General features: G+C 52.9%; 2 protein-coding genes across 6 annotated transcripts; one reads left to right on the top strand and one right to left on the bottom strand.

Moving 5' to 3' along the window:
* Nucleotides 1-15: 15 nt before the first annotated feature.
* Nucleotides 16-13,875, top strand: EXTL1 (exostosin like glycosyltransferase 1). Of its 4 annotated transcripts, XR_012511381.1 has the most exons (12): nt 17-1,669; nt 6,684-6,774; nt 7,083-7,190; nt 7,979-8,098; nt 8,631-8,763; nt 8,969-9,075; nt 9,671-9,760; nt 10,500-10,586; nt 10,984-11,144; nt 12,167-12,338; nt 12,499-12,889; nt 12,994-13,875. XR_012511381.1 is itself a non-coding variant. In XM_010948040.3 (11 exons), exons 1-11 carry the CDS (start codon nt 849-851, stop codon nt 12,679-12,681), a joined length of 2,037 nt encoding a protein of 678 aa, XP_010946342.1. In that variant the 5' UTR covers nt 16-848; the 3' UTR covers nt 12,682-13,875. The 4 variants fall into 4 exon arrangements, 3 of the variants coding, with proteins under 3 accessions (XP_010946342.1, XP_010946341.1, XP_010946343.1); XM_010948040.3 differs by having other exon boundaries at nt 16-1,669; nt 12,203-12,338; nt 12,499-13,875; XM_010948039.3 differs by having other exon boundaries at nt 12,499-13,875.
* Nucleotides 8,092-27,810, bottom strand: SLC30A2 (solute carrier family 30 member 2). Of its 2 annotated transcripts, XM_010948038.3 has the most exons (8): nt 22,338-27,810; nt 21,463-21,680; nt 20,725-20,871; nt 19,880-20,033; nt 18,944-19,136; nt 18,092-18,197; nt 16,837-16,971; nt 15,025-16,355 (listed from the first exon to the last, which is right to left on the bottom strand). In XM_010948038.3, the coding sequence occupies exons 1-8, from the start codon at nt 22,385-22,387 to the stop codon at nt 16,210-16,212; spliced, it is 1,149 nt and encodes a 382-aa protein (XP_010946340.1). In that variant the 5' UTR covers nt 22,388-27,810; the 3' UTR covers nt 15,025-16,209. The 2 variants fall into 2 exon arrangements, with proteins under 2 accessions (XP_074233210.1, XP_010946340.1); XM_074377109.1 differs by lacking the exons at nt 15,025-16,355; nt 16,837-16,971 and adding an exon at nt 8,092-8,319.
* Between the last annotated feature and the right edge of the window lie 67 nt (nt 27,811-27,877).

Raw genomic sequence — 27,877 nt, 5'->3', positions numbered from 1 at the left:
AGGAAAGAGATCTAGTCTGGCCAGATGCTGCCCTGAGAGGGGACGGAAGACACCGGCAGGGCTTGGGGGCCATGGGGCAGGGGTTTGGCACGGGGTCCCTGGCCTCTGCACCCTGATAGCTCCAAGCCAGAGGGTGCAGGACCAGCTGCCAGGGGTTGGGGGAGGAGAGGCCAAGCTGCCCAAACTGGAGACAGCGTGGGAGGAGACCAGGACCCAGAGCCCTCCCAGCCCCCCAGGCAGGGGCCACCGGCTGCACTCAGGCCTTGACCTCAGCTGACCCTGGGAGCCCACATGGGGTGTAGGGTCTAATTTTAGCTCCAGCCAGAAGATCCACAGCCCAGGAGTGCCTGCCAGTGGGCACAGGGTGGCCAAGGCTGCTCAGGGGCTGCTCAGGCAGGGGGAGGACTGGGGAGACCAGCCCCGCTTCCATACAGCCCTACATCCTGGCCAAGCTGCCTCCTATGGGAGCCCTGACGGGTCCCCCATGGCCTGGCAGACGGCCCTCCTCTCTGTTGAGGCCAAGGTCAGGGGACGTAGCCAGGAGGCCAGAAGGACACTGCTTTGCAGTCTGGACAGGGGTTGCATCAGCCTGAGCAGTGCCCAGGGACAGGGGACCCCACTGGGAGGGCAAAGGCTGGCTTGGTTGTCCAAAAGCCAAGGAAGCAGAGTCCTGACCACAGGAAGGCAGGGCCACAGAGTTGGGTCCTACGTGGCCTCCCGATGCCTGGCCTGTGACTTGCGATTTCATCTTTCACAGGCAGCCTGCCTTTGATGGGCCTCAGTCTTCCCATCTATACAATGAGGGCACTAACCTAGAAGGTGGATCCCAGCCCCAGAGGCCCACCCTCATGCCCCTGCTCCTCTTGCTTCCTGTAGCCCTGGCTATGGGTGGCCACATGCAGTCATGGAGAAGAAAGTCCCTCTGGCTGGCACTGTCGGCCTCCTGGCTGCTCATCCTGCTGGGAGTCTTCCCCCTTCTCCGCCTGGCAGTGCCTGCCAGACCCCGGGCAAGGGCTTCCCAACGCTGGCCCCGCTGGCTGGACGCAGAGCTCCTGCAGAGTTTCTCCCAGCCTGGGGAGCTCCTGGAAGATGGCCCTCAACCTCCTCAAGCACCCCGTGGTGGCAGTTGCAACTGGGGAGCTTGCTTTGATGCCTCGAAGTGCAGAGATGGCGGCTTCAAGGTATTTGTGTACCCGGCAGCTGGACCCATCTCTGAGACTCGCCGCAGGATCCTGGCTTCCATTGAAGGCTCCCGCTACCACACGGTCAGCCCTGCCGAGGCCTGCCTCCTCCTCCTCCTCAGCTCGGACACCCCGGCTGGACAGTGCGAGCCAGTGCCTGCACAATGGGATGAGGGCAGGAACCATCTGGTCCTCAATCTCCACCCAGCCCCTTGCCCCCGGACTGTCCAGCTGGGGCAGGCAATGGTGGCCAAGGCCAGCCCAACAGTGGATACCTTCCGGGCCGGCTTTGACGTGGCCCTCCCGCTTCTCCCTGAAGCCCACCCATTGCGAGGTGGGGCACCTGGCCAGCTGCAGCAGCACAGCCCCCGCCCCGGGGTGGCTCTGCTAGCCCTGGCAGGGGAGAGGGGCCGGTGGCACACAGCAGGCACCAACTCCTCTGCCTGCCCCTGGGATGGGCACTGTGAGCAGGACCATGGACCCAAGCAGTAAGTGGACCTTCCCCCTTGGGGGATGGATGGGAAGGGTATGTGATGGGAGGAAGCCCAGAGCCCAGGGTAGAGGGCAGGATTGAGGTGGGCAAACCAGCTAGTCCTGGAAAACTGAGGCCTCAGCTGCAGCAGGAGGGAATCAGGTTAGACAGCAGAGAACACTGCCACCAAGATGGTGATTTGCTATAAGGGCTGTCCAAAGCAGGTTTTGGAATTCTTCCTTGGGGATCTGTAAAAACATAAAACATGACTCACTCCTACTTAGTCTTCTTCTTTTATTACAATCCCTCCTTCCCTAATATTTTATTTAACATACAATTCTATAGTGCTTACTATTTGCTAAGTGCTTTTATAAATGATTGTAATAAAATAACACTAATTACTATCTTTTAAGAGTTTGTGTACCAGACACTAAAGCCTGAGGCCACCCAGCCAGAAAAAGCACCGCCAGTATTTTAATCCAGAATTGCCTGTCTCCAAAGCCTTCAGCATTAGAATTCTGGGCATTAGGCAAGAGATTCTAATCAACCCTGTCAAATGCCTCAAAGCCATGGTCACACATAGAAGCTGCTCCTATGTCTAATTTGGGGGATTAACAGCCTTGGGTTATAGCAAATATGAATTAAGTCAGACCTACAGAAGAACTTCCCACCAGTGAGAGTGGCTGAATACACATAATTGTCCCCTATGGGGACATGCACAGCTCATTCAGGAACTTTTCTCTACCTAGGCTAGTTGGGGTGACGCACCTCAAGTGGTAAAGCAGTTAACCCCTAAGCACCCTAACCCCTCTGCACCCCCAGGAGGCCAGAAGTATCCAAAGGCTGGTTGGACAGACAAGAATGAAAGTCCTTTTGAGGTTACTCAGGGTCCCTGTGGCAGAGGGTTCCCCCTCCATCTCCTGGATGGGGTTGGAACCTATTGCTCTAGAATCTGTCCCTTGTCCCCTGTCTCAGTTATCTCCCTGTTCTTTGCTAGAACAACAGGGCTTATTCTGAGCTCCACTTCCCTCCCAGGAATTCTCCATGGGGCCAAGTTCCATTTTTGCCTCTGCTTGGGGCTCCTGGGACTTCTCTCAGCCACAGTGCTCTCGAGGGAATGGAATCCCTCTACCTCCAGAAGGCATATGGCCTCCAGGGAGTCCCACAGCCAGGGGTAAGAGCAGAATTGCCCTGTCAGTCCCCGTGGCCCTTCTGTGGGGACCCATCCCTAGCAGGCACTCTTAGCAGTCACCTGAAAATCCAGGGATCCCCCAGGCACCTCAGTCTCAGAACTTGGACAGAGCCCACCTTTGGTGACAAGGTTCTCTGTTCACCTTGCCCGGCCTCACTTCTGATTAGGCATCTAGCCCGCCATTCTTGGTTAGAGGAAGTTCTTCTTTTGGCTGACTTTAGTTACTGCCAAATGCAGTCAGTTGTTGGTGAATCTGGAAGCTATTTCAGCCTGAACTTCTTTGAGAAACTGAAACTTATGGGGTGCACACAGTCAGTAGGCACTTACTAAATGTTGACTGATTGATCCCAAATTGTCCAGAAGTGGCCAAGGTCTTCTTCCTTTCTTCCTTTCTTTCTTCCTTCCTTTTTAGTTTTTTTGGAGGGCAGGGGTTGGGGGGAGATTATTAGGTCTATTTATTTAATTATTTTTTTAAATGGAAGTACTGGGGATTGAACCTAGGACCGCATGCATGCTGAGCATGTGCTCTACCACTGAGCTACACCCTCCCCTAAAACGCTTTCTAACAAGCATGGGCCACCCTCTGAGTGGCATTTTGATAAGTTTATTTCCAAGATGTGATGCCTGGCAGCCTCTATCCTCCAAGCTTCAAGAAGTTCTGTCTTTGGCCTCAGCCCACCTGCAGGTGAGAGGACTTGTAATTGCTGGAGTAGCTGGAGCCTCAGTTTCCCCAAGGTGCCAGGCAGCTGCTGAGCCAGCCAGTCAAGAATAGGGACAGAGAGGGAGGCCCACAGCCACAGGCCAGCCCCCGGAAAGTGGCCTGAATAAACAAGTGCTGGCCAGAGAAAGAGGCGATTCAGAGTCCCAGCCTGTCCCACATTCACTCCATGAGGGGGAGGGGAGAAAGTGAGCATCTGGGGAGATCTGGGCCAAGTGCTGTGCCCACTGCTTTATAGAAGTCACAGCTAATCCTCTCAAGCAGCCTTCAAGGGAGGTGTTATTATCCCCATTTCAGTGAACAAGAAACTGAGGCTCTGAGAGGTAGGAGGGGCCAGCCAAGGGCCTTTGGTGACAAGCTCCTTGATTCACCACAGCCTCCCTCACTGTTCTGATCAGGCACTTGGAAACAGCAGAGCTAGGATTAAACCCCACACTTCTGGCTCCAAAGCCCATATTTTTCCACCTTCATTGAACAGCCTCCTGTTGCTTTGGAATAAGCCTCCACCCATTTAAACTGTTATTTATTTATTTTTTATGAATAGGGAATTCATTCACATGGTACAAAATTCCAAAGGCACAAAAGGGTATACAGTAAAACCTCCCTCCCACCCCATCTCTGGCCACCCAGTTTTCCTTCCTGGAGCCACAAACTGTTTCTAGTTTCTCTTGTGTCTTTTCTGAGGTACTCTGTTTGTATATAAACATGTGTATATGCTCTCCCCCATTTTTTGGTCTTTTTACGTAAATTCAGTGCATGTTTTAAGGTCCCCTGGCCTGTCTCCACTGGACACAGGAGGCCTAGTGCCTAAAGCCCATGAGACTTTAGGGACCCATAAAAATGTTTTCATTTCTTGAAAATCAGAAGAAGAAAAATGAACCTTTCAGCAGAAAAAAAATGCTTTAATATATACTATTAGTATGTTCATTTTTATACAACCCAGTTATCAAATGTAATTTTTATAGTATTTTCATGGCAGAGAGGCCACAAAGGCCAAAGTGCCTGGAGCACATGGAAGTCATAATGTGACCCTACCTTGGGCCAAGGGTGGAGTCACACTGACAACAGCCTTGGGCTTTGAGGCACCAAGTTTGCAGCAAGCACTTTATAGGGTCACAGATCATTGGCAGTTACGACAACATCCCCTTGCAACACACATAAGGACACACAGGTGCTCATCCAGCATCTGATGTGGAGCTCACCACCTCCCAAGGCCACCCACTGGCTATTAGAATTTATGCTGAAACTGACATAACCAAATGACTTCAGACATTTGGTCCATTGATCCCAGGTCTCTCCTCTGTTGCACACTAACCACTGATTCATTTAGCACCCACTGAGTGCCCATCCTCTGCCAGGCACACTGCCAGGCCCCTGGGATACTGAGATGAAGGAGGCACGGCCCCAGCCCTCAACGATTTCGTTCTTGTAGGAGAGACAGACAAGTCACTGGTTATGACACACACTGTTTAGCAGGGAGTCTGGGCAGGCTGCCTGCCTGGCTCCTGTACTTTAGAGCTGTGTGACCATCTATAAAATGGGATACTAACAGCACACACCTCCCATCTCATAGGGTTGCTGTGAGAATGAAGTGAGTCAATGCATGTAAAGCACTTAGAACTGTGCCTGGAACAAAGTATGTGCTCAGTGAGGGTTAGCTTAGTTCATTATGACTACAGCATACATAGGGGCTGTGGAAGCGGAGAGGGAGGAGCCATCTCTGGAGAGCCCAAGGAGGGCTTCCCCGAGAAGATGATGTTTGAGCTTTAGCCGTTAAGACAGAGTAGGAGGAGGAATTTCTCGGGCTGCAAGGCAGGGTGGGGTGCTCCAGGCTGAGAGAGCAAGAGGTGCAAAGACAGAAGGAACAATGGAGGTTAATGAGGAATGACGGGTACAGTTTGTTCAGCAGGCTCTCTGTCTCTAGGTTCTCTGAAGCCTTCAACTTGGAAGTTTTCAGTCCCTTAGGACTTTATCGGGGGAGAGCTGTAGTTGGCTGGTGCTGTATCTTTTAACGAGGTAGAAGGTATCCTGCTTAACTTGTGGCTTCTTCCAGGGGAAGTCTGGTGGACACCTGAGCATCAGACAAAGAAGACAGGGTCCCCTGGGAGACCCCTGGGCAGCAGCTCTGGGGTGGTTCAAATAAGCCCGGGTCAGGAGTTAACACAATGGTTCCAGTTCCAGCACTGCCCAGCCCTTTCTGAGACCCTGAGCCGGGCTCTGAGACTCAGTCTCCCCATCTGGTCAATGAGGGTTGGCCCAGAGGTTGACCGAGTACTCCTAGGGCTGCTTCTTAAAGGTTCAGACTCAGGAGCAGATGGGCTCTAGCCGAGGAGGGTCCTGGGACCCTTAAGGCCCTATTCATCAGTCCCACTCAGAGCAGGCTTATGAGCCTGGAGTCGTGGACACACACAAACACACACCATAGCTAGATCGTGGGCACTGCTTCCCTGGCCGGGCAGTCCCACGGAGGTGGCTCTGAGGAGACTGTGACTCCTGCCCCTCCCCCACAGGCACACGCAGCCTGAGTGTGGCCCTGGGGCTGGTGGGGGTTGGGGGGAGGTGGGCAGAACAGAGGACGCCTGTCCTCTGGGCGAGGGGGCCTCTGGAGAGCAGTTTCCTGTGTGGTTCCAGGCTGGAGGCCCAGCCCACCTCCTGACAGAGGAGGCTTTCACAGGCCTGGGCTCTCAGGATGGGGGAGGGCAGGGCATGGAGGCCACTCAGGTGAGGGCTGCCCCGAGTCCGCGTGTGGCAGAGCAGTGGGGGGGGCAAGTGCAGGCTTGCCCAAGTCAGACCAGCCTTGGAAACATCAGTTCCCGCCACCTCCCATTTTGCAAATGAGAGAACCAAGGTCCAGAGATGAGAAGGGAGGTGTCTTGAGACCACCAAGGGCAGTGGCAGAGCTAGAACTCAGGGCTCCCGCCTGCCACCCCAACCATGGGCGAGGGGCAGGTGTTTGTGTGAGTGTCAGTGTGTGTGCGTGTGTGTATGAGCGTTAACATGAGAACATGACGGTGGGTTTGCACATTGTGAATTTGGGAGTGCTGGTGTAGGGGGCCAGGGGTCATCAAGGCAGCTGTCTCTGGCCTTGTATTTGTGGGACCCTCTCGTGTGTCTCCTTAGGACCCCCCCTGGGGCATTACTACCCAGTGCCACCTTCTGCCTCATCCCTGGCCGCAGTCCTGATGCCTGGCACTTCCTCCAAGCCCTACAGGTACCATCCCAACTTGGGCGTCCGCCATCCCTATTCTGCCACACTCCTGAGTTGGCAGAGTAGTCTGGGCCCAGGCCAATGAGAAGGAGTGGTGACTCCTTTGCTTTGGGACTCAGGTGTGCCTACAGCCATATTCACTGCACCCTCTGTAGAACAACCCACTCCCAGCGAGCCACCCCAGAAATATCAACCACTTTTCTCTCCTCTTTACCCTTTGCCCCCAGTACAGTAGTTGCTGACTTGGAACAGGGAGGAGGGGGTGAGTGTGCAGCGGGACTGGGCTCCCCAGTGACCCCTCTACTCCCCAGGCTGGCTGCATCCCTGTGCTTCTCAGCCCTCACTGGGAGCTGCCCTTCTCCGAGGTCATCGATTGGACCAAGGCAGCCATTGTAGCTGACGAGAGGCTCCCACTTCAGGTAGCTCAGGGCCCTGCCCACGGGGTTGGGACTGAACCCAGGACATGGGAGGACCCTGGGATCCTGGCCCCCACGCTGGTGTCGGTCCTCATTCTTATCCCCCATTGATGTATATTGATGATTTTGTCCCCAGCCCCAAGCCTCTTGGGTTCTGAGAGCAAGTCCTGAGTCTTTCTTCAGCCTCAGTTTCCCCATCTGTGCAAAGGAGTAAGTTAGACCAGATGATCTCCACAGGCCCAGCCCCAACTGGTCCAGTTTAAGGGAAGGCCACAAAAAGTCCAAAATCTGAGTACCTCCATGGGGTGGGAAAGCAAAATGCACAGTGACTTATCCATCTGATGAAGCTAATTTTGCCCAGCTCTGAAAAACATGTGTGAGCTGTGAATCCCCGAGAAGTGAGAATGGTGTAGGGAGTTAATAGCAATAGCTTCCATTCACTGAGCCTTTACATGCTAAGCACTGAATATGTATCATCTACTTTAATCCTCACAACCACCCTAGGAGGGGAGTACTATTATTGTCTCCACCTTACTGATGATGAAACAGACTCAGAGAGGTTAAGTAGCTTGTCCTCAGTCACACAGTTACTAAGTGGCATTTTAACCCAGCTCTCTGTGACCCTTAAACTCTTGATTGCTAAGTTACCTGGGACTTGGTCAAGGATGGCACTGCCAACCCACCTGGAGAACCGTGGGCAGGGGGTTTCTGGTTCCTAAGCTAGACTGTCCCCAGCCCAGGGTGAGTCAGGACCTGACAGGGCCCTTGTGCCTTCTCCTTTTCTCCCTCAGGTCCTGGCTGCCCTCCAGGAGATGCCCCTCACACGGGTCCTTGCCCTGCGTCAGCAGACCCAGTTTCTATGGGATGCCTACTTCTCCTCAGTGGAGAAGGTCATCCACACCACTCTGGAGGTGAGGGGTGACGGGGACTCACCTGATGGGGGCTCTGATGCTTGGCTCCGCCTCATCCCTGTCCCCTTTCCATGCCCCTCTCTCTGGACACCCCCTCTGCCCTGGGATTTGGGCTTCCTCCTTGAAGATGCTTCTGGGATGAATATGAGACTTGGCCTGGAGTGCTTAGATGAGTTCCTTCTCCAGTCTTGGTGTCAGTTTCCCCATCGGTAGAGGGATATCTGTAGCAAATAGATTTCAAAGCATGTGCCAACTCCAGTTGATGGGTCCTGGTTGCCTGGGGGAGTGTTGGGAGGGATTCTGGGTCAAGAGGAAATGTCAGGACCTGTTAGTGATGTCTGCCATGAGTGACTTCACCATTACTGAGTGTCCTCTACTCTGGACTCCCTGCACCTGAACCCTTCTGTCCCCAGCAATCTGGTGCTACAGTTGCTGCCCCGGCCCAGATTTCTGAAGCGGGAGGTGTGTGGCTCCGACCCCGCCCATGGCCACACTGGCCACTCCTTCTGCACAGCTGTCTCTCATTTCACAGATAATTCAAGACCGGATCTTTGGAGCATCGGCTCGCCCCTCACTACTGTGGAACAGCCCTCCAGGGGCACTCCTGGCCCTGCCCACTTTTTCCACAAGCCCCGTGGACTTCCCCTTCTATCACCTGCAACAGGGTATGCCCTAGGGATGGGGGGATGGGACAGCTTGAAGTCCCCTCATCAACTCTCTCCACATCTGCCCCAGCCTCAACCATAGAGCCTCGCCAAGCCCCTCCTCAAATCCCCAACATCTCTCCTGGGTCCCCAAGTCCCCAACTTAGGTCACTCTCCAGGGGATTCTGTCCCCTCCCACTCTAATAGCTTGTGTCTTATTTCCCAGGCTCCCGCCCTGTGGGCAGGTTCAGTGCTCTGATCTGGGTGGAGGCTCCAGGCCAGCTCCCGCTGAAGCTCATCCAGGTGGTGGCAGGCTCCCAGCACTGTGCCCAGGTCTGCCCCCTTGCCAGCTGAGGTGCGGGAATCCAGGGTGGGGGCAAGGGACAGGGCAGAGCCCTTGAAGACATCTAGATGCCAAGGATAACTACACATTTTGGGGGGAGGCATGGGAAGGATTTTCAAGTACCATTGCTGTCTTTTTCTTTAAATTCCAAGTTCCTTGTCCCCTCCCCATTCCCTGTCCCTCATGGAAACTGATGAAGCCACCCCCAAAACAGGTGCCTCTTGGGGAGGTTGAAGTAAACATACATGTGTTCATTTATTTATTCGCCCAGCATCTGCTGAGCCCCCTGGGCTCAATGCTGAGGATGCAGAGAAAAAGTAGGAAAGGATTCTGCCCCAGATTCAGATTCAGTTAGCACTTCCTGGCACACACACTGTCAAATGTCACTTCCAGAGAAGCCAGACAGACTCCTGAGAGTACTTGCAAAGGAGGCAAGCAGTTAGCTCAGCCAGAGCGCAGATGGAGCAACTTCCAAGCTCACATATACAGATGCCCTACCAAACTTCTTCCACCCTGAGAAAGATTACTCCTGGGACCCCTTGCCTTCCTGCCCCAGTCTTCAGAAACACCTCTCTTTCCTTCTAGATCTTGGTTCTCTGGAGCTGTGAGAAGCCACCCCCACCCAGGTGGCCCAAGACAGCCGTGCCCCTGACAGTCATTGGTGGGCATAGGAAGGTGAGGGATGGGGATGTGCATGGAAGGGTGGGCTCAGACCCAGAATGCTGGGATCTGGGGAAAAGGGCACACACGGATGTGTGATTAACTTGGACCCGAGCCAAAACTGGACTTCAAGTTGGGCCTGTGGATTTCAGCTGCAGGCCTAATAGAAATGATTCTCTTCCATCCCTGGTCCTTGCGAATTGTGCTTCCAGAGAACTGGGGTTTTATGTCATGAGGGAAGGCAAAGGGAGCACATTGCTGTCTCAGGTAAGGGATGGAAGAGAAACCTGAGATCTTGAGGAAATGCAGACAGGTGGTAGCACATCAGCCGGGGGAGGGGGAGGTGAGGGAGTGCCTTCCGAGAACCTGGGTTGGTGCAACACACCTGCTTGCTGTGTAGTTCTGGGAAAAGTCCCTTCATCTCTCTGGATCTGTTTCTTTTGAACAAAGGATGTCTGACAACCCTTTCCAAGGTTGAGGTGAGCATTAAATGTGACAATAGAGGAATCCTGAAATGTCAAAACTGAAAGGGCCCTAGATTCCAACGGCCTCATTTGACCAAAGTGGAAACTGAAGTCCAGCGAGATAAAATGAGTTCCTCAAGTTCGAGTTCCAGGCAGACTTGCTGTTTTCACTGCTCTTCCTTTTACACTATGCCTGCAGGGGCTCCTGCTTAGCAGATACTCAGATATCACCGTGGGAGCCCGGGGAGGGTTCCCACGGTTGAGTTGCCCTCCCCTCCCTCCCGCTGCAGGCCAGTGACCGCTTCTTCCCGTACAGTGCCGTCAGCACCGATGCCATCCTCAGCCTAGATGCCCACAGCAGTCTTTCCACAAGTGAGGTGAGGGCTCCCAAGAGGAGCCCCATGGGGGTGGGGACAGAGCCAGAGGGCCCTGGCAGCCCCTCAGATTCCGGGAGCTGGGATGACCCAAGGTCAAGAGGTCCAGCCTCCTGCTTTTGAAATCATGCCCAGTGAGCCAATCAGCCTCCTCCTTAGAAATCTAATAGAAATTTCCACAGACTCTTTGGAAACCATTTGTTTCAGCTCCCAGCTGAAAACACATAGTTTCTATCTCCCAGCTGGGAAAGTTCCCCTAAATATCCTTTGGAAACTTTCATGTTCCCATACCCTCTGTCCTGAGCCCCCCTCAGCCAGGCTGGCCTTGCCTCCCTGTCTCTGGATGATCCTGGCTGGTCAGGAAGTCCTTCCTCATAACCTCACTTAAATATCTCCCCAGGTGGACTTCGCTTTTGTGGTGTGGCAGAGCTTCCCAGAGCGGATGGTCGGCTTTCTGACGTGGAGCCACTTCTGGGATGAGACCCGGGGTGGCTGGGGCTACACTGCAGAGAAGGCCAATGAATTCTCCATGGTTCTCACCTCAGCTGCCTTCTACCATAGGTACAGATGGTAGCCCCGGCACTGGGCTCTAAGGGCCAGAGACTCCCTCTTTGAACAAGGAGCAGGGTGGCGTAGGAGTGAACACAGTAGTCAGCCTAGAGCCCAGAGATCCAGGTCAAAGCCACTTCCCAGCACTGTGATGGGCAAGCCTCCTCACCTCTCCTGAGTTTCAGTTTTCTCATCTGTAAAGTGTATTCATCTCACAGGGCTGGTGTGATCATCAAATAAGTAAAGTATACGAAGTCCTTGGCATACAGATAGTCAACAAACGGTAGCTAGTGTTGTTTTGAGTAGAGCCATGCTAAGGATATGGGTTTGGGGGGTGGGTGGGGGGGACCATATCCAGAGAATGGTCCTGATACTTTATAAATGAGTGTGTGATGGGCTAGGGCTTGCCCCAGGCCTTCCAGAAGCTGCCTGCAATGCCCCAGGAGCTGAATTCTGAAGGGCCTTCTTGAGAGGGGTTCCTTAAATGAGTTTAAATCAAATTTGTATAACCTGGAACCTCTTGTGGACTCACCCAGGAACTCTGCAGGAACTCTTGGTAGAGTGAAGAATATCCCTCGTGTCTGTTGGGTGGGCACTGGCTGCTCTGTAGGAGGACCTGCATGATTCAAAGCTCACTTGCCAGAGCATCAGTCTGGTTAATCCACAGCGTTCCTGAAGCTGGTCTTTGGGCTGCCATGTTGGATGGCCTTGGAACCAGTTGACCCTCTCCTCATTCTCTGTCTGAGTTCAGACCTCAGAGCTGAGAGGAGGGGGCCCCAGGGAGCCGTGAGGCAGGGGCAGGGAGTTCACCATTGGCTGCAGACAAGCCAAAGAACACAGAATAGTGGAGAGCAGTGCCTACTTGGGATGGGAGCTCTCTGAGGCAGCTAGGGCTCAGCAAAGGGAGCAGGGCTTTCACAAGAGGCTTAGGGATTGGGGTCCAAAGGAGAATGACGTCAAGAGGGAGAAAAATGAGGCCTGGGGCAGGGGTGGTGAACTCTGCTACAGCCTATCCCTCTCCTCTCCTAACCCAGGTATTACCACACCCTCTTCACCCACTCCCTGCCCAGGGCTCTGAGGAACCTGGCAGATGAGACACCCACCTGTGCGGATGTCCTGATGAACTTCCTAGTAGCAGCAGTCACCAAGGTGCCCCCTATCAAGGTGCCCTACGGGTCGTGGCATCAGGAGGCCAGACCTCCACTGGTGAGGACCTAGGGGGACTGGTCGGTACTGGGACAGACCTGGTTGGGGAAAAGATTCCGTCACTGTCTAAGCCAAATCCTTTTTGCTGCATAGGGCGGGGGTGCGGTGGCGTTCTGAAGGACAGAGAAGCCCTTCAGCGCATTTCTCCTCCCATTCTTAGGCACCTGGGAGTCCGGGGCTCAGGCAGGAGCCGCAGCCCGCAGCCCAGGATTGCATCAACCAGATGGCGGCAGCGTTCGGCCACATGCCTCTGGTATCCTCTCACCTCCGTCTGGACCCAGTGCTCTACAAGGACCCGGTGTCCGTGCTGCGTAAGAAGTATCGCAGCCTGGAGAAGCCCTAGGAAGGACCAACTGAGACCCAACTTGGCTCCCCGGGGGAGCTGCACTGCCTAGGGGGGAGGGGAGGCTCAGCCCCGTAACTTGGATGTCTGGAGACCCAGTCAAGGCTGCCAGTCAGCCAGCACGGCAGATCCCGATTGGCCAACCACAGCTCTAGCGCCCCTAGGGCCGAGGACTTGCCCCACCCTCCAGTCCAGCAGCAGGTCCCAGGTGCGCGTCGCCGGCTCTGCGGCTCTGCCTCTGCTTTCGCAGACCCCTTGCCTGGAATGCCTTTCTCGGCTTCTCTGCCGAGCTGACCTCTACTTGTCTTTCAGATCCCCGCCTTCTCCACGAACTTGCCTGGCCCCCACCCCCGCCCCAGATGCTCTGCGCCTTTCACAGCCGGGCATGTCCCGCAATCCCGACGCTATTCGTGCTGCTTTGCAAGGTACACACGCCATCAGGCCCCAAGACTGGCCCGGAAGGCCGGGGCCGCGTCCTCTTCTCTCTAGCCTGGCAGGTGCGCCACAAATATTTGACGAACAGATAGATGGAAGAGACACCGACTACGTGCCGGGCTCTGTGCCGACAGGGGGCGAGGGCGTGAACAAGGTGTGCCGAGTGAGAGACAAAACTCCCCGAAGGCAGCTTCCTGCAGACACCTGGATTGCCAGGCGCAATCCTCGCACCTCAGCAATGCAACAAATAAGTGCCGGGGAGCCAGTTTCGGGGCTTCCCCTTTCGGACCGGGCGGAACATAGTTGGGAGGCGAGAAGGAGGGATGGGAACGCTGGTGGCCCTGCCTAGCCCGGGACCCTCGACTCAGGCACTGCCGTCGTCCTGCATTACCAGCCTGGGGCACTAGAGGCCAGCACCGCGCTGCGCTTTCTCCGGTCCGATAGGGAATGGAGTTTTGAAAGCCCATCGGGTCGGAGAGCAGACCAGGTGAGGGACCTGGAAGTTGGTGGCGTGCAGCCCGAAGTCTGAAAACTTGGGCGTGAAGAGAAAGGAATCAGAAAATGGCTTCACCCCTTTGGCCCACACAGTTAGGACTATGGAGACATTTCTAGGTGGGCTAGATGGGCTAGGTGGGAGCAGGGGCGGTCCGAGCTCCCTGGTGGTGAGAGTGGGGGAGGGGATGCTAGGTTCTCCTGGGTTCATCCACCTGGAACTGGAATTATCACTTCCGAAATAAAGCTTGTGTCCTTGCCCTCTCACGCTCAGGCTATAAATACCTCTACAGCAGCTGCACGGGGGAGGGGGACGCAGGTCTCGCCTGGGAGCTGCTACCACTGAGGGATAGGGATGGTGGGTCCAACCCAGGTCCAGGGCATCGGGTGTTTTTGTGCTTTGATGGTCTTGCAGCTTTGGAAACTCCCGTGACTAGTGACTAGCTTGCTGGCCAGAACATGCTGTCCCCAAGGCCTCCTACCTCCATCCTCCAGCTTGACCTCTGGCCCCTGAGACTCAGGTCATCCCTGGAGCCAGTCACAGCTGAGGGTACAGAGAAGGCTCCCTTTTGGTAGCCCACCAGATTCTTGAGGTGGAGGGGGGTACTGGGAGTTAAAAGGGAGGGGAGACAGTCTGGGGCTGAGTCAAGGACAGTGGTGAGGAAGCACGCAGCTGCAGCCCAGGCAGCCTTCCCAGGGTGGGGAGGACTCCAAGTGCCAGGCCCAGCCAGGGGAAAGAGGCACCTTTCCCATCCCCGCTCACAGCTGCAGCACCCAGAACACTGAACTGCCTTGGCATGGCCTTGCCTGTGGGCTGCCAGGCCCAAGGGCTCATACTGTACCAACACACAGGCCGGAGCAGGTCCCCAGTCCCTGCTGTGGGGGAGACCTAGGGGAATGAGGCAGAAATCCCAGAGCTGCCTCTTACTGGCTGTGTGACTGTGGGTAAGTGACTCAACCTCTCTGAGCCTCAGTTTTCTCATCTGTAAAAATGGAGGACAGCAATGACTGCCTCTTGAGAGGGGTGTAAGCCCTTGGCATACAGCAAAGCCCAGAATCCAGGCTCCTAGGGGCTGCCATGGCTTGATGGAGAGAAAAACTTGATTTGAGATACGGGTGGAGTGGAGATCAACCATCAGCAGTTTCCCACACACACTTCCAAGCCAACACAAACAACTTCCCACAGATTTCAAGGGGCTGAAGAACCCAGAGACCTCAATTACAGACAACCCTGGATGACAGTGCTGGAGAGGCACAAAGAGGTCATTCATAGATGGGAAGAGAGGCTCAGAAGGGAAGGCGAGTGACAAAGCTCTCCTCCTCCACCTATGAGTCAGAACAGAGTCAAGACAAACCCAATGCTGCCCCTGGGGAGGTAGCCCACCTGGCTCCTCAGCAAAGCAGCCTCAGACCATCTTTCCAGAATGATGATAAAAGTAACCACTCTTCCAAGACCACCAGGTGCTCAGCGGACTTTGGCTTTGGTCCTCACAACAACCCTGTGAGGTAGGTGTCAACATTCTCATTCTGTAGACGCAAGAGGCTCTGACCTCCCTGAGGGCAGAGACAGACCACTTGATTAGGGCCACCTGATGACTGGGCATTGCTGCCTCCTCTGTGAGACTGGGGACAGGTCCCCCCCCCCTTCATCTTGTAAACACCAGCCACCCCCTAATTCAGGAATCTTCACACACACCCCAGGAAGCTGGGGTCTCTGGTTCAGGTTGTACCTTCTGTGTTCTCTACCCCCAAGTTCTGAGCAGGCCAGGCTGTACCAGCAACAGAGTGTCCTCGACCCCTCAGACACTATCAGGGTGAGAGAGGTGGCCCAGGGCTGTGGGGCTATTAGGGCAGGACCCAAGCTGAAACCTCTCCACCTCCAGCCCTCCCACTGGGGCACCTTTGTGTTAGCTCAGCTCCCTGGGCTGGAGGAATAAGGAAAGAGGAAACCAGCCAAGTTCTGACCTAGTCAGAAGCCCCCTCCCTCCAGGAAAAGGAAACATTTGGCACACAGCTGAAGTGACTAAGGCACAGGCCAGCCCAGGCAGACCCACATGAGTGTGCAGGGTCCTCACAACTCCTCGACACCTAAGGCCTCCTAAAACCATATTGTTAGAGGCAGAGGGAGGGGGCTCTGTTCCAAAACTTCTTTACAGATTCAAAAGGCAAAGGCCAGACAGACTGAAAATGAGAAATGAGGCAAGTAGGTGAGGGGACATTGAAGTCAGTATCCCGTCTGTCGCCCCTCACTACGCCTCATTGCCTTTCCAAGGCTGGTGGTAGGACAGCATTAATTGAGGATTAGGCCCAAACCCAGGCCTGCCAGGAGCTGACCTGTTTGCTGGAAGAGCGGGATGATGCTAGCTTTACACCTGCGGAGTTCCCATCCTGGGGCTGCTGTAGTCAGGTGGCAGAGGCAGGGAAACCGTCCATTCCTGGAGTGGGACAAGGCTTCTCCACACTGAACATGGAGCAGCCATCAGGAGAGGCACCTGGTTTATAACACAGTGGTGGGAGGCAGAGTCCTGGCTGGGCCCGGGGAACACTCAGTCCAGCCATCTGCAGGCCTGTCTATGCCCCAGTTGGTGCGTGGCCAAGCCATCAGTCCGAGGGGCCCTGGCATGACTGGCAGTCCTTCATGTCCTCAGAGTAGTCCTCGATCTGGATGGTCATAGTGTGGAAGTGGAACTTCCCCTGCAGGAGGGCACTGGCTGCCTTCAGCACAGCCTGGGAGTCTGTGTTCTGAGCTGGAGGCCAAGAGGACACACAAGGGGGAGCACCAGAGAACCGATTACTCACTCTTGGGCCCTTATGAATGATTAGGAGCCCAAGTCTCATATCCTGCCCCTGGCAGAACAAGATAGGGGACCCTGAACATCAAGAAACCCCCCAAGAGGGGGATACCAGGCAACTCTCTGATTCCCATACCTGGCATGATCCCAAAATAGCAGGAAAAGCACCGGCTTAAGGCTAGGAATCTTTCCTCTGCCACTTATTAGCTGTAAAAGCCTGGGCAAATGACTTTACCATCCCCCCAACCTCAGTTTCTTCATCTGTTAATGGGATTATGATGATCAAATGAAATAATGTATGGCAAGTACTCAGCAGGGTGTCAGGTCTAACACATGGGCGCTGCAAGCGTCTGAGGTCATCTGGACCCCTCTGGGATGGCCCCAGGCCTCTGGCTGCCTCTCTCTCTTATCCACCCTGAGTGTCCCCACCACTCACCGATGGCGATGTGGACAGACAGGACAGGCTGGGCCACGGTCAGCGCCCAGATATGCAGGCTGTGCAAACCTTCCACCCCATCCACCGACAGCAGCAGATCCCGCACAGCAATGAAGTCCATGCCCTTGGGGGTCCCTGAGGACAGCAGGGATGAGGGCTGAAGGAAACCACACCCTCCCATCCATGCTGGTGCCTACTCCTCAAATGTCTTCTCCTCACTAGGACTCCTTGGCCAGCAGATAGGATGTTGTCCCCACCTCCCGAATGATCTCCATCATATCACCCTGTTAACACCGTCTGAAATGATCTTATTTGTCAGTTTCTTGCTGTCTCTCCCTCTAAAATGGAAACTCTGTGAGGGCAGGACAGTTGTTTAGTTTACCACCCTATCTCAGTGCCTAGAACAGTGCCTGGCCCATAGCAGATGCTCGATTAAATTTTTTTGATTGGAAAGAAGGGAACCTGGGGATCCCTGCACCCATGTAGGACATGACTATCTCACTTTTACTTGTGTCAGTCAGATTCTTGGAGAAACAGTTCTGACCTACAGCCAAATACTCCTCCTGACCCCAAACCAGGAACCAAACTGACCCTAACCAAATAGAGGCCTATGACCCAAGACCCTAGAGCACAAGAAAGCCTGATGAATAAGTGTGGTAACTCAGGGCAGGCCACTCACCACCACTGAGCACCCCTCAAAGCCCAGGTATGTCCTCCGGAGGCAGAAGCCTCAGAAAGGAAGAACATGGAGTGAATTCAGTAGTCTTGCCCAACACCCACTATCTTTTTCTGACCCTCAGTCTGCCTCCTCACCCCTGCCCACTGGGCAATAAGAAGCATAGTCCTTACCTGCCCCAAGGGACAGCAAATGGAGACTAAGGAAACATATGAAGAAGGGCCGGAGTGCCAGTTGCTGCAGACACCACCCAGAAGCCCCCTGAGTAGGTAGAGAGGACACATCCCAGCAGGGAGGGGCACCCTTGGGTTTAGGGTGAAGGAAAGGATGATCCAGAGGACATTTCCAGGAACAACCACACCTGAGGGCCCAGCTCAATGCCCGGATCAGCCCAGGGTCCCAGAAGATTCTGCAGCCTATGCCAGGCCCCAGACCATGACCCCCCACCAATGTACTGGGACGCTCTTCCCCAACACACACACACACACACACACACACACACACACACACACACACACACACCCCTGAACTTAGAGCTAGACAGCCAAGAGCAAAATGGGAGCCCCAAGCCCAGGTTACCTTCCATCAGCACCAGGATCACATCTCTCAGGATGGTTACGGTTGTTCCCAGGACGAGGATGGAGAAGAGGAAGGTGCAGATGGGGTCTATATACTTGTACTCTGGCTACAGGAAAATGGGAAGGCAGAGCTGGGGCTCACCACCCAACACCTCCACCTCTTTTCTCCCCTCCCACCCAGTATCAGTTGGGGAGAGGTGCTCTCTCTGCAGGGTGGGCATGAGCCTCACCCTGGCCTTGCCTCCTAGTTCCCTACCTTTTATTCTGTGTCCAGAAGGACAGGCAGGACAGACCATAGCTCAGGACAAGGCACAATACCTTCCCACCCGTCCTGGCCCAAGGGGCTGAGACATGGACAGAGCTTAATGGAATCTTAGATTCCATCTGGTCCAACATGCCCATTTTATAGATGACGAAAACAGAGATTCAGTTAGAGGAAGGGACTCACTCTACATCACGCAGCTAGCAAGGGGTGGACCAGGCTTCATACCCAACACCTGGCTCTTTCTACTACACCACACTGCCTCTGTGTGATGGGTAATGCACAGGCTTTGGCAGCACAGCCCTGGGTTTGAATCTGGCTCCACAATTTACCGGCTGTGTGACACTGTGCAAGTCACTGAGCCTTTCTGAGCTATAGAAAACACTACCACTTCCCATTCAGGGCTGTTGTCAAGATAAGAAGTACTGACACTTGGTGGGTATGAATAAATGTTCCTTCCCTCTCCCCACCCTTATGCCCACAGTTGGGAGGAAGCTAGAATCTGGAAAGGGTCCAGTGCAGAGAGGAGCCCTCACAAGATCTACACTTCCTTCCCCACCCAGCCCACCTCCCTCTGTCTCCAGCTCTGACCTTGAAGTATAAAATATAGGCTGCCACCAGAACACCCAAGCTCTGCAGAAAGTCTCCAATCACGTGGATAAAGGCAGCTCGGACACTGGGGTTCTCCTGCTGCTGGCTGCTGTCGTGGCTGTGCCCATGGCCATGACTGTGCCCATGGCCATGACTGTGTCCATGGCCGGACTGGTGAAGAATCAACCCCATTCTACGGAAGTGGAGACAAGGCCATGGAGCTCATCGAGGTAGCAAGTAGAAGCCACCCATTAGGACAGGCCTCCCTGTGGGGTAAAAATCCCACCCCCACCCCCAGACTGCATGATCCCTTTGGCCATGTGAGGAGCCCGACCCATATGGCCTCGGCCCAGAGCGCCACAGGAGAAAGGGCTCAGCTCCAGCCAATGCCAGGCTGATTCTGGGCACAAAGATGCCCCAGTGCCAAATCTTAGAGCAGGAGGGCACCATGGAGATCATCCCTACCCACCATGTCACAGACGGTGAAGCTGAGGCCTAGAGAGGGAAGTGGCTTATCCAAGGCCACTGAGCAAGGGAGAGAGAATCCAAAGGAGACACACCCTGCCTCTCCCTGAGACCAATTTCAGGCACATCAGCTTGAAAAAGGACTTGGCTTCTGCCCCTAGGGAACCTTCTCCTGCAAGAACTAGACTCAGCCCTCCCACTTCAGGTATGAAGCCTCTCTGGTTATTCACCGACATGTATGGGGTGGGGAGTTAATGCTGCCCCAGATTTACAGCTCCTGTTGGCCTTGCCCTAGGCCTAAGGCAGGACCCAGGTGTTTCAGGTGCCAGAGCTCAGACCACTAGGGAAGTTCTGTTCCTGCATCCTGTACTGGACTGCATCTCAGCCTCCTTCTACGAAGAGCAGGCAGGTAGGTATGTGTATGAGAGGTGGGAGGAGGGAGGACCCACAGGGAACCAAGGTTACACTCACATGATGTTCACAACCACAGCACAGCCCGATGTGATCAGCATGGTTCCCTCCTCGATCTCATAGTCCCCAGAGGTGAGCCGTTCCACCGCCAGGTACACCAGTACCCCAGTCACAACCCAGATGGACAGCACAGAGAGCAGGGCACCCAGGATTTCTGAGGAAGAACCCGACCCCCAATACCAATCTTAGCAGGGGGCCCTAAGGCTGAGGAGCCCTCCCCCTCCCCACAAAGTCCAGGCCTGGGTCAGACTGGGCTCTGCTGGAGGTATGGCTGGTGTGATTGCACTGGGCCCCACCACTCATACATCTCATACATCTGAGAATGTCTGAGCTAGAAGAAACTCAAGAAATCATCTGGGTCAACCCTTTTATGTTGAAACTGACTCACTAAAAAATATATATCTACTGCTCAGCTGGCAAACTGAGGAACAAAGGCCGGGCCATCTCCCGCCAAGCACAAAATGACAATGCAGCCCAGAGATGAACTTCTGTATCTTTTAGAAGGCTTTCTGACCTTTCCTGCCCATTTCCTCCCCTCCAGAGCTGATGCATGCAGTTATGAGCAGAGTTAATGCAACAGTCATTTATTCTTGAAGTCTAGCCATTTCTAGGAAGGTTGACTCTCCTTCCCTGCAAGGTGGGAATTCCCAGAGGACGGGGGACCAGGGCTCTCCCATCAGACTGGGAGCTCCCAAAGGACAGAAGTCAAAGTTGACATCCTCTTTCCCCACCCAAGGCACCCTCCTGGCCTTACTCAGGGATCCACCCATTGCACCCACTTAAAAACCTATGTCTTGATCCACCCCCTCTCCCTACTCCATCTTCATCCCAATCAGGGCCCTCACCAGCTCGCTGCCAGCCGAAGTTCATGGTCTTGGTGGCTGGCCGGGAGGACATCCAGAGAGAGAAGAGGCTGATGAGCATGCTGGCCAAGTCAGTGAGCAGGTGGGCTGCATCTGTCATGATTGCCAAGCTGTGTGCTAGGTAACCACCTGCAGAGGCAGGGCCAGGAGAATGGAAGGTTCTTATGAGCCCCCCAAGAAGCCAACTTCCCAGAGTGTTTGTGCAGCAGGGAAACCATGAGGTCCGGAGAAAGACAATGGACTCCAGAACTCTCCACCACTAGCTGTGTAACTACTGGCAAACGACTTACTTTCTCTGAGCCTCAACTTCTACTATCTGTCAAACGGGATTAGCAAAATCTACTTAGAAGGTGAATGTGAAAATCAAGTTCAGATTGGGTCTGGAAAGCATAGTAGGCACTCAGGAAATGCTCTTTCCTTCTAGGCATTCAGGTCTTCCCTGACCTACTAGTTGTGTGTGATCTGGGGCAAGTTACTTCGCCTTATGGTGCCTCAGTTTCATCATCTGTAAAATAAGGAGAATAACAGTACCCATATTACAGCACAGGTTGTTGTGAGGATTGTGTGAGACAGTGTGCATAGAAAGGGTTTAGCATGGTAAGAGTTCAATAAATGGAGCTATTAGTATTAATACTCCTGTGAACATCCAGGAGAAAAGCCTTTTGGATCATCCACACTATCCATATGCCAATTTCATTGAATTAGCACAAAAGTCCTTACCAATTACTTCCCCAATCATGAACAGCAGGCAGAAGGCAGAGGCCACACAGAGCTGGCGCCAGGCCTGCTTCTTCTTGGGGTCGCAATGACTGCTAGGACCCTTCTGGGCATGACAGTAATGGATGCTCTTGGTAGCCAGCTCAATGGGCTGCAAATCCATGCCAGGTGAGGACATAGGGACCCAGCCAGGCCCATCCTGCCACAGAGATCTGTAAGACCTGTCCAGAGAGGAAAGGTGATGGGAGATTCAGCTCTGAGATGGGAGCAAGGAGGGCTAAGTGCAGCCCTACCTCTCTGTGTGTCCTTGGGGTTCCCATGTACCCTTTTGGAAGAAGAGCTAAGGACACTTCAAGCCCAACAGAGCCTGAGGAGTGACCAGAAGCCCCAGTCTGCAGGGGGTGCTGGGAATGACCAGTTCAGGAGTCTTGGCCCTGTGTTCTCCCTCCTCCCCGATCCCTCCCAGGGCCTTGAGAAGGCAAAGACCTTGGGAACTGGCCAAGAGGCGGGCCGGTCCAGCCGAGCGCGGAGAAGGAACAGAGCTTAGGCTCAGGAAGAAGAGCAGATTCCCGTTCTCAAGCACTTGGGGACACAGGGCCTCCCAGAGTAGGGTTGCTCAGGGGCAAAGTGCTGGCCCGGGGGCGGGGCTCCAGATATGCACTCCCCACTAACCAGTAAGGGTCAGAATCTGTGCTCAGTCGCGAGGGAGAGATGATCCCCCTACTCAAGCTCGGTTTCCCCTCTTCTTCACCTCACCCACCCCTCCTATGTGGTCCCAGTTCAAGCCACCGCCAAAACCATCCATTGCCAAAAAAGCAAACGGGGAGGTGCGTCTGATGCCACTCAAATTCCTGCCCCTCCCCAAGCTCTCGCCTTACCGGGCTCCAGGCCTGGCGTCCAACAGATGCTGCTTCTCCGTGGCCTCCATGCGGCCCTGCGTGCCTCGCCGCGTGCACCCTGGAAGTTGCGCGCCGGACGCTCCACAGCACGCACTCACCTGCCGAGAGGGCCCTGCGCGCCACGCCCGCCTCCCCGCCGCGTGCGCCCCTCGCCTGCGGGCTTTGCAGCTAATCCGCAGCCTGGGCCGTGCTGGGGCCGCCAAGGGGTTGTTCCAGTGCCGCTGCCGCTGCCGCCCCACTACTCCCGCCGCTACGCCCCGCGCCGGTCGGCTTTATCCAGTCCCTGCTACCCCGTGTGAAGCGGCGCGTCGTGTGCAAAAGCCCGCAAGGTAGGGGGAGGGCGTAGCTGGCTGCAAAGGGCCCCGGCGCTGCCCGCCAGCACCCTGTCCCTTGCGCCCCTGGGGAGCCCACCTGGCCTGCAACGGAAAACCTAACCGCTTCTGCCCAGCGCAGCTGCTCCGTGTTTCTGAGTTAGGTCTGGGCTGCGCCCACCTTCCCCCGCTCGGGGCTGGCGGCATCCCACAGAGTTCTTAGACTTTGATTTGTAGAAATCTACTTTGGGTCCCCTGAGAGCAGGAATGTGGTTCCTAGATTCTGAATAAGGGCTCCTGCGGCTGGGGTTGTGTGTTCCTCTCAGGAAACCCCTGGTCTATTTCCAGTCTTAGAGTGCAGAGGTTCCCTGTGTTCTTCCGCTCAGGCTAGAAGGCTCCTGAGGGGAGGGGTATGCCTGCCCTCAAGCTGGGGCAGTCGCCTTCCTTAGGGCTGTTTGGGACTGACTGACCCATCCTCGCCACTGAAGCAGCGCCAGTTCCTCCCCTCTTGTGCTTTCTGATTAGAATTTGGGGTGGCCGGTTTTATCTCCAGCCCTACGTGAAGCAGTGGCCCGCTTCAGCTACAGTCACCATCTGGGCAGAGCTGACACCATCACCCCCCCACCTCCTTTGTCCACTGCCCGCAGCAGTTCACAAGAACCCCAATAAGGTGCCGTGAATGGTGTTCCGCCGGGAGAAGCCGGCAAATCCTTGCTGGCTTGGTGCAGCACCCACTTGAAGCTTAATCCGCTCTCGTCGGTTGGGGGCCGGTGGGCAGGGGCCTGTGGCCCCAATACTGGCCTCTGATAGGTCCCCTCTGTATAGAAAAAACTTTGGACTGGGGACCTCCCTGGTCAGTCATTCTGTCAGCTAGGGAGCTGGGGACCGTGGCATGGGTATGGCCCTTCACAGAGACAAGAGCCTAGGATGCAAGTCTCTTGCCCACACAAGGAGGGGCTCCTTCAATCTCTTTCTGGTAGGAGTCTTCTTGTTAGGAGGCAAGGTGTAGCAAGTGAGGGTGGCAGCAGCATTCCTGCCTAGATGGGGTCCCCACTGAATGCCTTTCCACCTCCTCTGGACTCTGAGCATGGACAAGCTTTACTGCAGGCTTCCTGGGTTTCCTGTATAGTCTAAGAACCAACAGGCTCAGCATTACCTGGAAAGGGTGTTAAAATGCTGATTCCAGGTTCCTGGATCAGACCAACTAAATCAGAATCTTTGTGTATAAAGCCTGGGAATCTGCATATTTATAAATTCCTAGGGGATTTTCTGCTCGGTAAGGTTTGAGGACCTGTGCATAAGCTCTTGAGATATATCTTCCCCACTAGATAATAAGCTTTTTGAGAGCTGGGATGTATTTTGTACTACTATATTGTAGTTTAACTCTGAGCACCTACTAGGCACTTAGTTAAATACCTGTGAATTGGATTGAAATAAAGAAGCAAGGGGGCGGAGGGTGGGAAGGGATAGACTAGGATTTCAAAATGGTAGAATAGATAAACAAGATTATACTGTATAGCACAGGGAAATATATACAAGATCTTATGGTAGCTCAGAGAAAAAAATGTGACAATGAATATATATATGTTCATGTATAACTGAAAAATTGTGCTCTACACTGGAATTTGACACAACATTGTAAAATGATTATAAATCAATTTTAAAAAGGTTAAAAAAAGAAATAAAGAAGTAGACAAACATAGGACTGATCACTTAATCAGATGAGAGTGAGATAGGTACAGTTTACAAGTTTCTTGCTGGGCTGTCTCATTTGGGTTGTAGTTTCAAACTGCTCTATACTCAGATAACTTATTTGAGGGCAAAATGTTTATGTTTTTAAGAAGTGTGTTTTTTATGTCCCTCTTGTTCGTTTTAATGCAAAACACATTGCAGATTCTCAATATATGCAGATTTACAAATTGGATCCAGATACATATGTTCATTTTATTGAACAATTTTATACCAGATTTCCTTTAAACTAATACTTTCCCAGGTTGCATTTTAATTAATTTGCAAGAGTTTGACTTAGTCAAGTTAGTCAAGACTTCCATATACCGAAAAACTGGCAGCTACACTTGTATTCTATACCTGGCTCCTTCAGTGATCCTCAGGAGGTCCTATGCGAATGACCTAGCAATTCTTGGACCTTAACATCACCTGAGGAATTTTATTCTAAAAATGTAGATTTCCCTATAAAGAAAAAAATGTTACCTACTATTCCAGTTCTACAAGGATCAAGCCTTTAGATATTGCGGTCGCCCACCGACAGTGTACCCTGAGGGGAATTCAGGCTGGAGAAAAACAGGAAGTATTCTGTGCTTTGGCCCCTAATATACTGTGTATACTGGCCCCTAGGTAGTTAGGATACACATGTAATGAAATTTATCAGTGATCCCAGATTCTTGCATCTTCCCGTGCATAGAAAAGCACTCAAATCATTAACTTGAGATGTTTGTTCTTTGGGATTAGCAGACTACATGTTTTTCCCAGCAAAAAAAGTTCATATATATCCTGGCTTCTCCCTCACCTCTTTGGATGGAGCAGTTTCTCAGAGCCATCTGAGAGGCTGTCTTCCCAGCTATAGCCTTCAGTAAGGCTATAGTCCCTGACTAAAATTTAACTCACAAATTTCACGTTGTGCATTTTATTTCTGTCAACACCTACGTTCCACAATAAAGTCTGATTCTGTAGGTCTGGGGAGGGGGTCTAGGAATACATACTTTTTAAACTTCTGTGTTTAATGGTATTATGAAATTTTTGTTCATTTTTTATGGTATGATGGTTATGATTTTGAAAAGAACCGCCATCTAAAGTATGGAAGGATAAAAGGACATGCTATCTGAGATTTGCTTTCAAATAATCCCAGCAGGAGGGAAGGGGTAATGAGAGAGAAGAAACAAGTGTGTCAGTGACTGTTGAAACTGAGTGATGAGTCTGCAGGGTATGTTATACTATTCCCTCTACTTTTACATATGTTTAAAATTTTCCAGAATTGAAGGTTTGAGGAAAAATAAACCTCTGGTGATTCTAATGCAGCAGCCTATAGGACTATACTTAAGATTCATGGAATAATTCCTTTGAAGCTGGTTTCCTTACAGCACAATCTTAAAGGAAACTTGTTGATCAAGAACCCTTCATACCACCCTTAAGTGTTTTGTCCTCAAATTCCTTTAGTCTTCTATAGGAGGATACTTTAGAACTATAAAGGAAAAACAAATGTGCGATCATCAAAAAAGGCAAGATAGTGACCACGTCCAAGCAGAAGAGGGGCATGCAAAGGACTTCTAGGGGCTGATAATGTTCTTTTTCTTGACATGCTCAGTAGCAACACAGGATTTCACTATACAGTCACTTATTAAACTCTACAACTAGTTTTGTACACTTGTGTGTTTGTAATATGTTACATAATTTTTAAATTTTTTTGATGCTTCAAAACTTATGAAAGGACTAGAAATGAAAGCAAAATCAGATTCCCTGAAATTCAAAGTTAAATACTGAGTTAGCCATGGAAAAACTCCCAGAAGTGAAAATGGGCAGAGGTGTTAGGATTTAAGGCACTTTCGTAAAGTGAGTTCCACACAACTCTAATCCTGGAGGATGTCACATGAATGAGTAAGCTGGGAAATGCTAGGTTAAATATTCAGTCCACCCCCAAAATATTAAGAACCTTAAAAATCAGGCATTACTCCAAACACCATGAACTTGGTGGAACGGTGATCTGTCTAAAGTTAAAACAGTTTCCTTTATGGCAGGACTGCTCAGAGCTCTTGAGTTGCTGCTGTGTTCTGAATGTCGAAAAGGTGGGACAGACTCTGCACTGTTCCTCAAGTCTGAGGGGTCTTAGACCCAGTTACCGCGCTGCCCCAGTGCACTCAGCTGCACCTCTCTCCCAGCTCCTTGGCCCTTTGTTCTTTGAGAGACTGGATGCTACTCCAGCCGTGGTCATCACCTCTTCTCCTGGCACTGGGTGGCTGTCTGGCCTTCCCTGGAGTAAATCTGGGCTCCAGTAGAGCCCCCATTGTGACCACTGCAGCAGCTCCAGCACCCCTGCCGTGGTGTAAGCCCTGACAGGTTTTTTTTTTTTCTCTTTTGTAATATAAGTGCCAGACTTAAGCTTTGATTATCATCCATTTCAAAAGAGACACCCACTTCAAGAAGGCCTCCTCTAATAAACACCTTGCCAGCCACACTGCTAGATGAAGAGCCAGGCCGCCTCCGCTGCAGCTCCTTTGTTTTAGAGATGTCAGTTGATTTTACTAACTGACCATTTGAGCCGCCTGCTTTTTTTCTCTTTCACACTTTAAATTCCCGCTCTAATGTTTTAAATTCACCAATAAAGAGTGAGCTTTCCAAACTCCAGGTCCCTACCCTTCACCCTAATAAAAGCAGAAACTCAGACCTTTGCTCTCTCTCCCTCCCTACCTGCGACCTCACTGCATGGCCCTGGAGATGCTGTGTAATTTCCAGAGCTTGTAAGTAATTAACCTTTTTTTTTTTTTTTTCAAAGTTTCCTGATGGTTATTGCTGAAGGATGTCTGGAAATCATAATAAGAATGACAAGGGCTGGTCTAATCATACCATTGGTTATTGATAAGCTGAGGCCGGCACAAAACACCCAACCCCGCTGGACCGCAGAGGTTCAGCTCCTCCCACCACCTGCAGAGTCAGCTGACAGGTGCCTTCTTGCCTCCCCCGCAGCTGCCCAAGGGCTAAGAGATACAACCTGGAAGAGTGAGGGCCTTGATGCCCCCGGAGGCAAACGCTAATCCTGAGAGACAGGAGGTGAAAGGAACTAGCAGACAAGTCTCTCCCTTCCTCCCTCTGATGAATGGCTTGAGACTGGCTTATTCTTTGTGACCTGCTCGAAGCATCTCACAAGGCTGATCAAGCAGCTGGGTCTCTTGGTGAAGCTGTGGCCAGCTTGCTAGTTCGATATTTTATATTTGCTTCCCTCCTTTGCTGCCTTGCTTCCACTTCCCTTCACGCTGGCTGCCCTGAGAATGTACCTGAACTAAAGCATTTACCCTTTGTCTCAGGCTCTCTTTTCTAAAGAACCAGAGACCAAGGCATTAAACCTGTTTCTGCAGGGTCCTCTGAGGGCCAGATTTCCGTGGAGCTCTCATTGGGAAATGCCGGCTTAAAGGACAACTTCTTTGGTGGAATAGAAACCTAGTCTTGTCATCACTGTCAGCTTCCTGCCACACACTT

Source organism: Camelus bactrianus, chromosome 13, assembly GCF_048773025.1.
Source record: "Camelus bactrianus isolate YW-2024 breed Bactrian camel chromosome 13, ASM4877302v1, whole genome shotgun sequence".
Classification (NCBI taxonomy): Eukaryota; Metazoa; Chordata; class Mammalia; order Artiodactyla; family Camelidae; genus Camelus; species Camelus bactrianus.
Note: the sequence above shows the minus strand (reverse complement) of the source record. Positions and strands in the feature narration are given on the sequence as shown.

Excerpts from the sequence above, each read along its gene's own strand:
- EXTL1 (XM_010948039.3), top strand. The coding sequence starts at position 849 with ATGCCCCTGCTCCTCTTGCTTCCTGTAGCCCTGGCTATGGGTGGCCAC. Across the intron at positions 9,076-9,670 it reads GCTCCCAGCACTGTGCCCAG|ATCTTGGTTCTCTGGAGCTG; the intron begins GTCTGCCCCCTT and ends CTTTCCTTCTAG. Across the intron at positions 9,761-10,499 it reads TCATTGGTGGGCATAGGAAG|GCCAGTGACCGCTTCTTCCC; the intron begins GTGAGGGATGGG and ends CTCCCGCTGCAG.
- SLC30A2 (XM_010948038.3), bottom strand. The coding sequence starts at position 22,387 with ATGGAGGCCACGGAGAAGCAGCATCTGTTGGACGCCAGGCCTGGAGCC. Across the intron at positions 20,872-21,462 it reads CATGATTGGGGAAGTAATTG|GTGGTTACCTAGCACACAGC; the intron begins GTAAGGACTTTT and ends CTGCCTCTGCAG. Across the intron at positions 18,198-18,943 it reads CCTATATTTTATACTTCAAG|CCAGAGTACAAGTATATAGA; the intron begins GTCAGAGCTGGA and ends ATTTTCCTGTAG.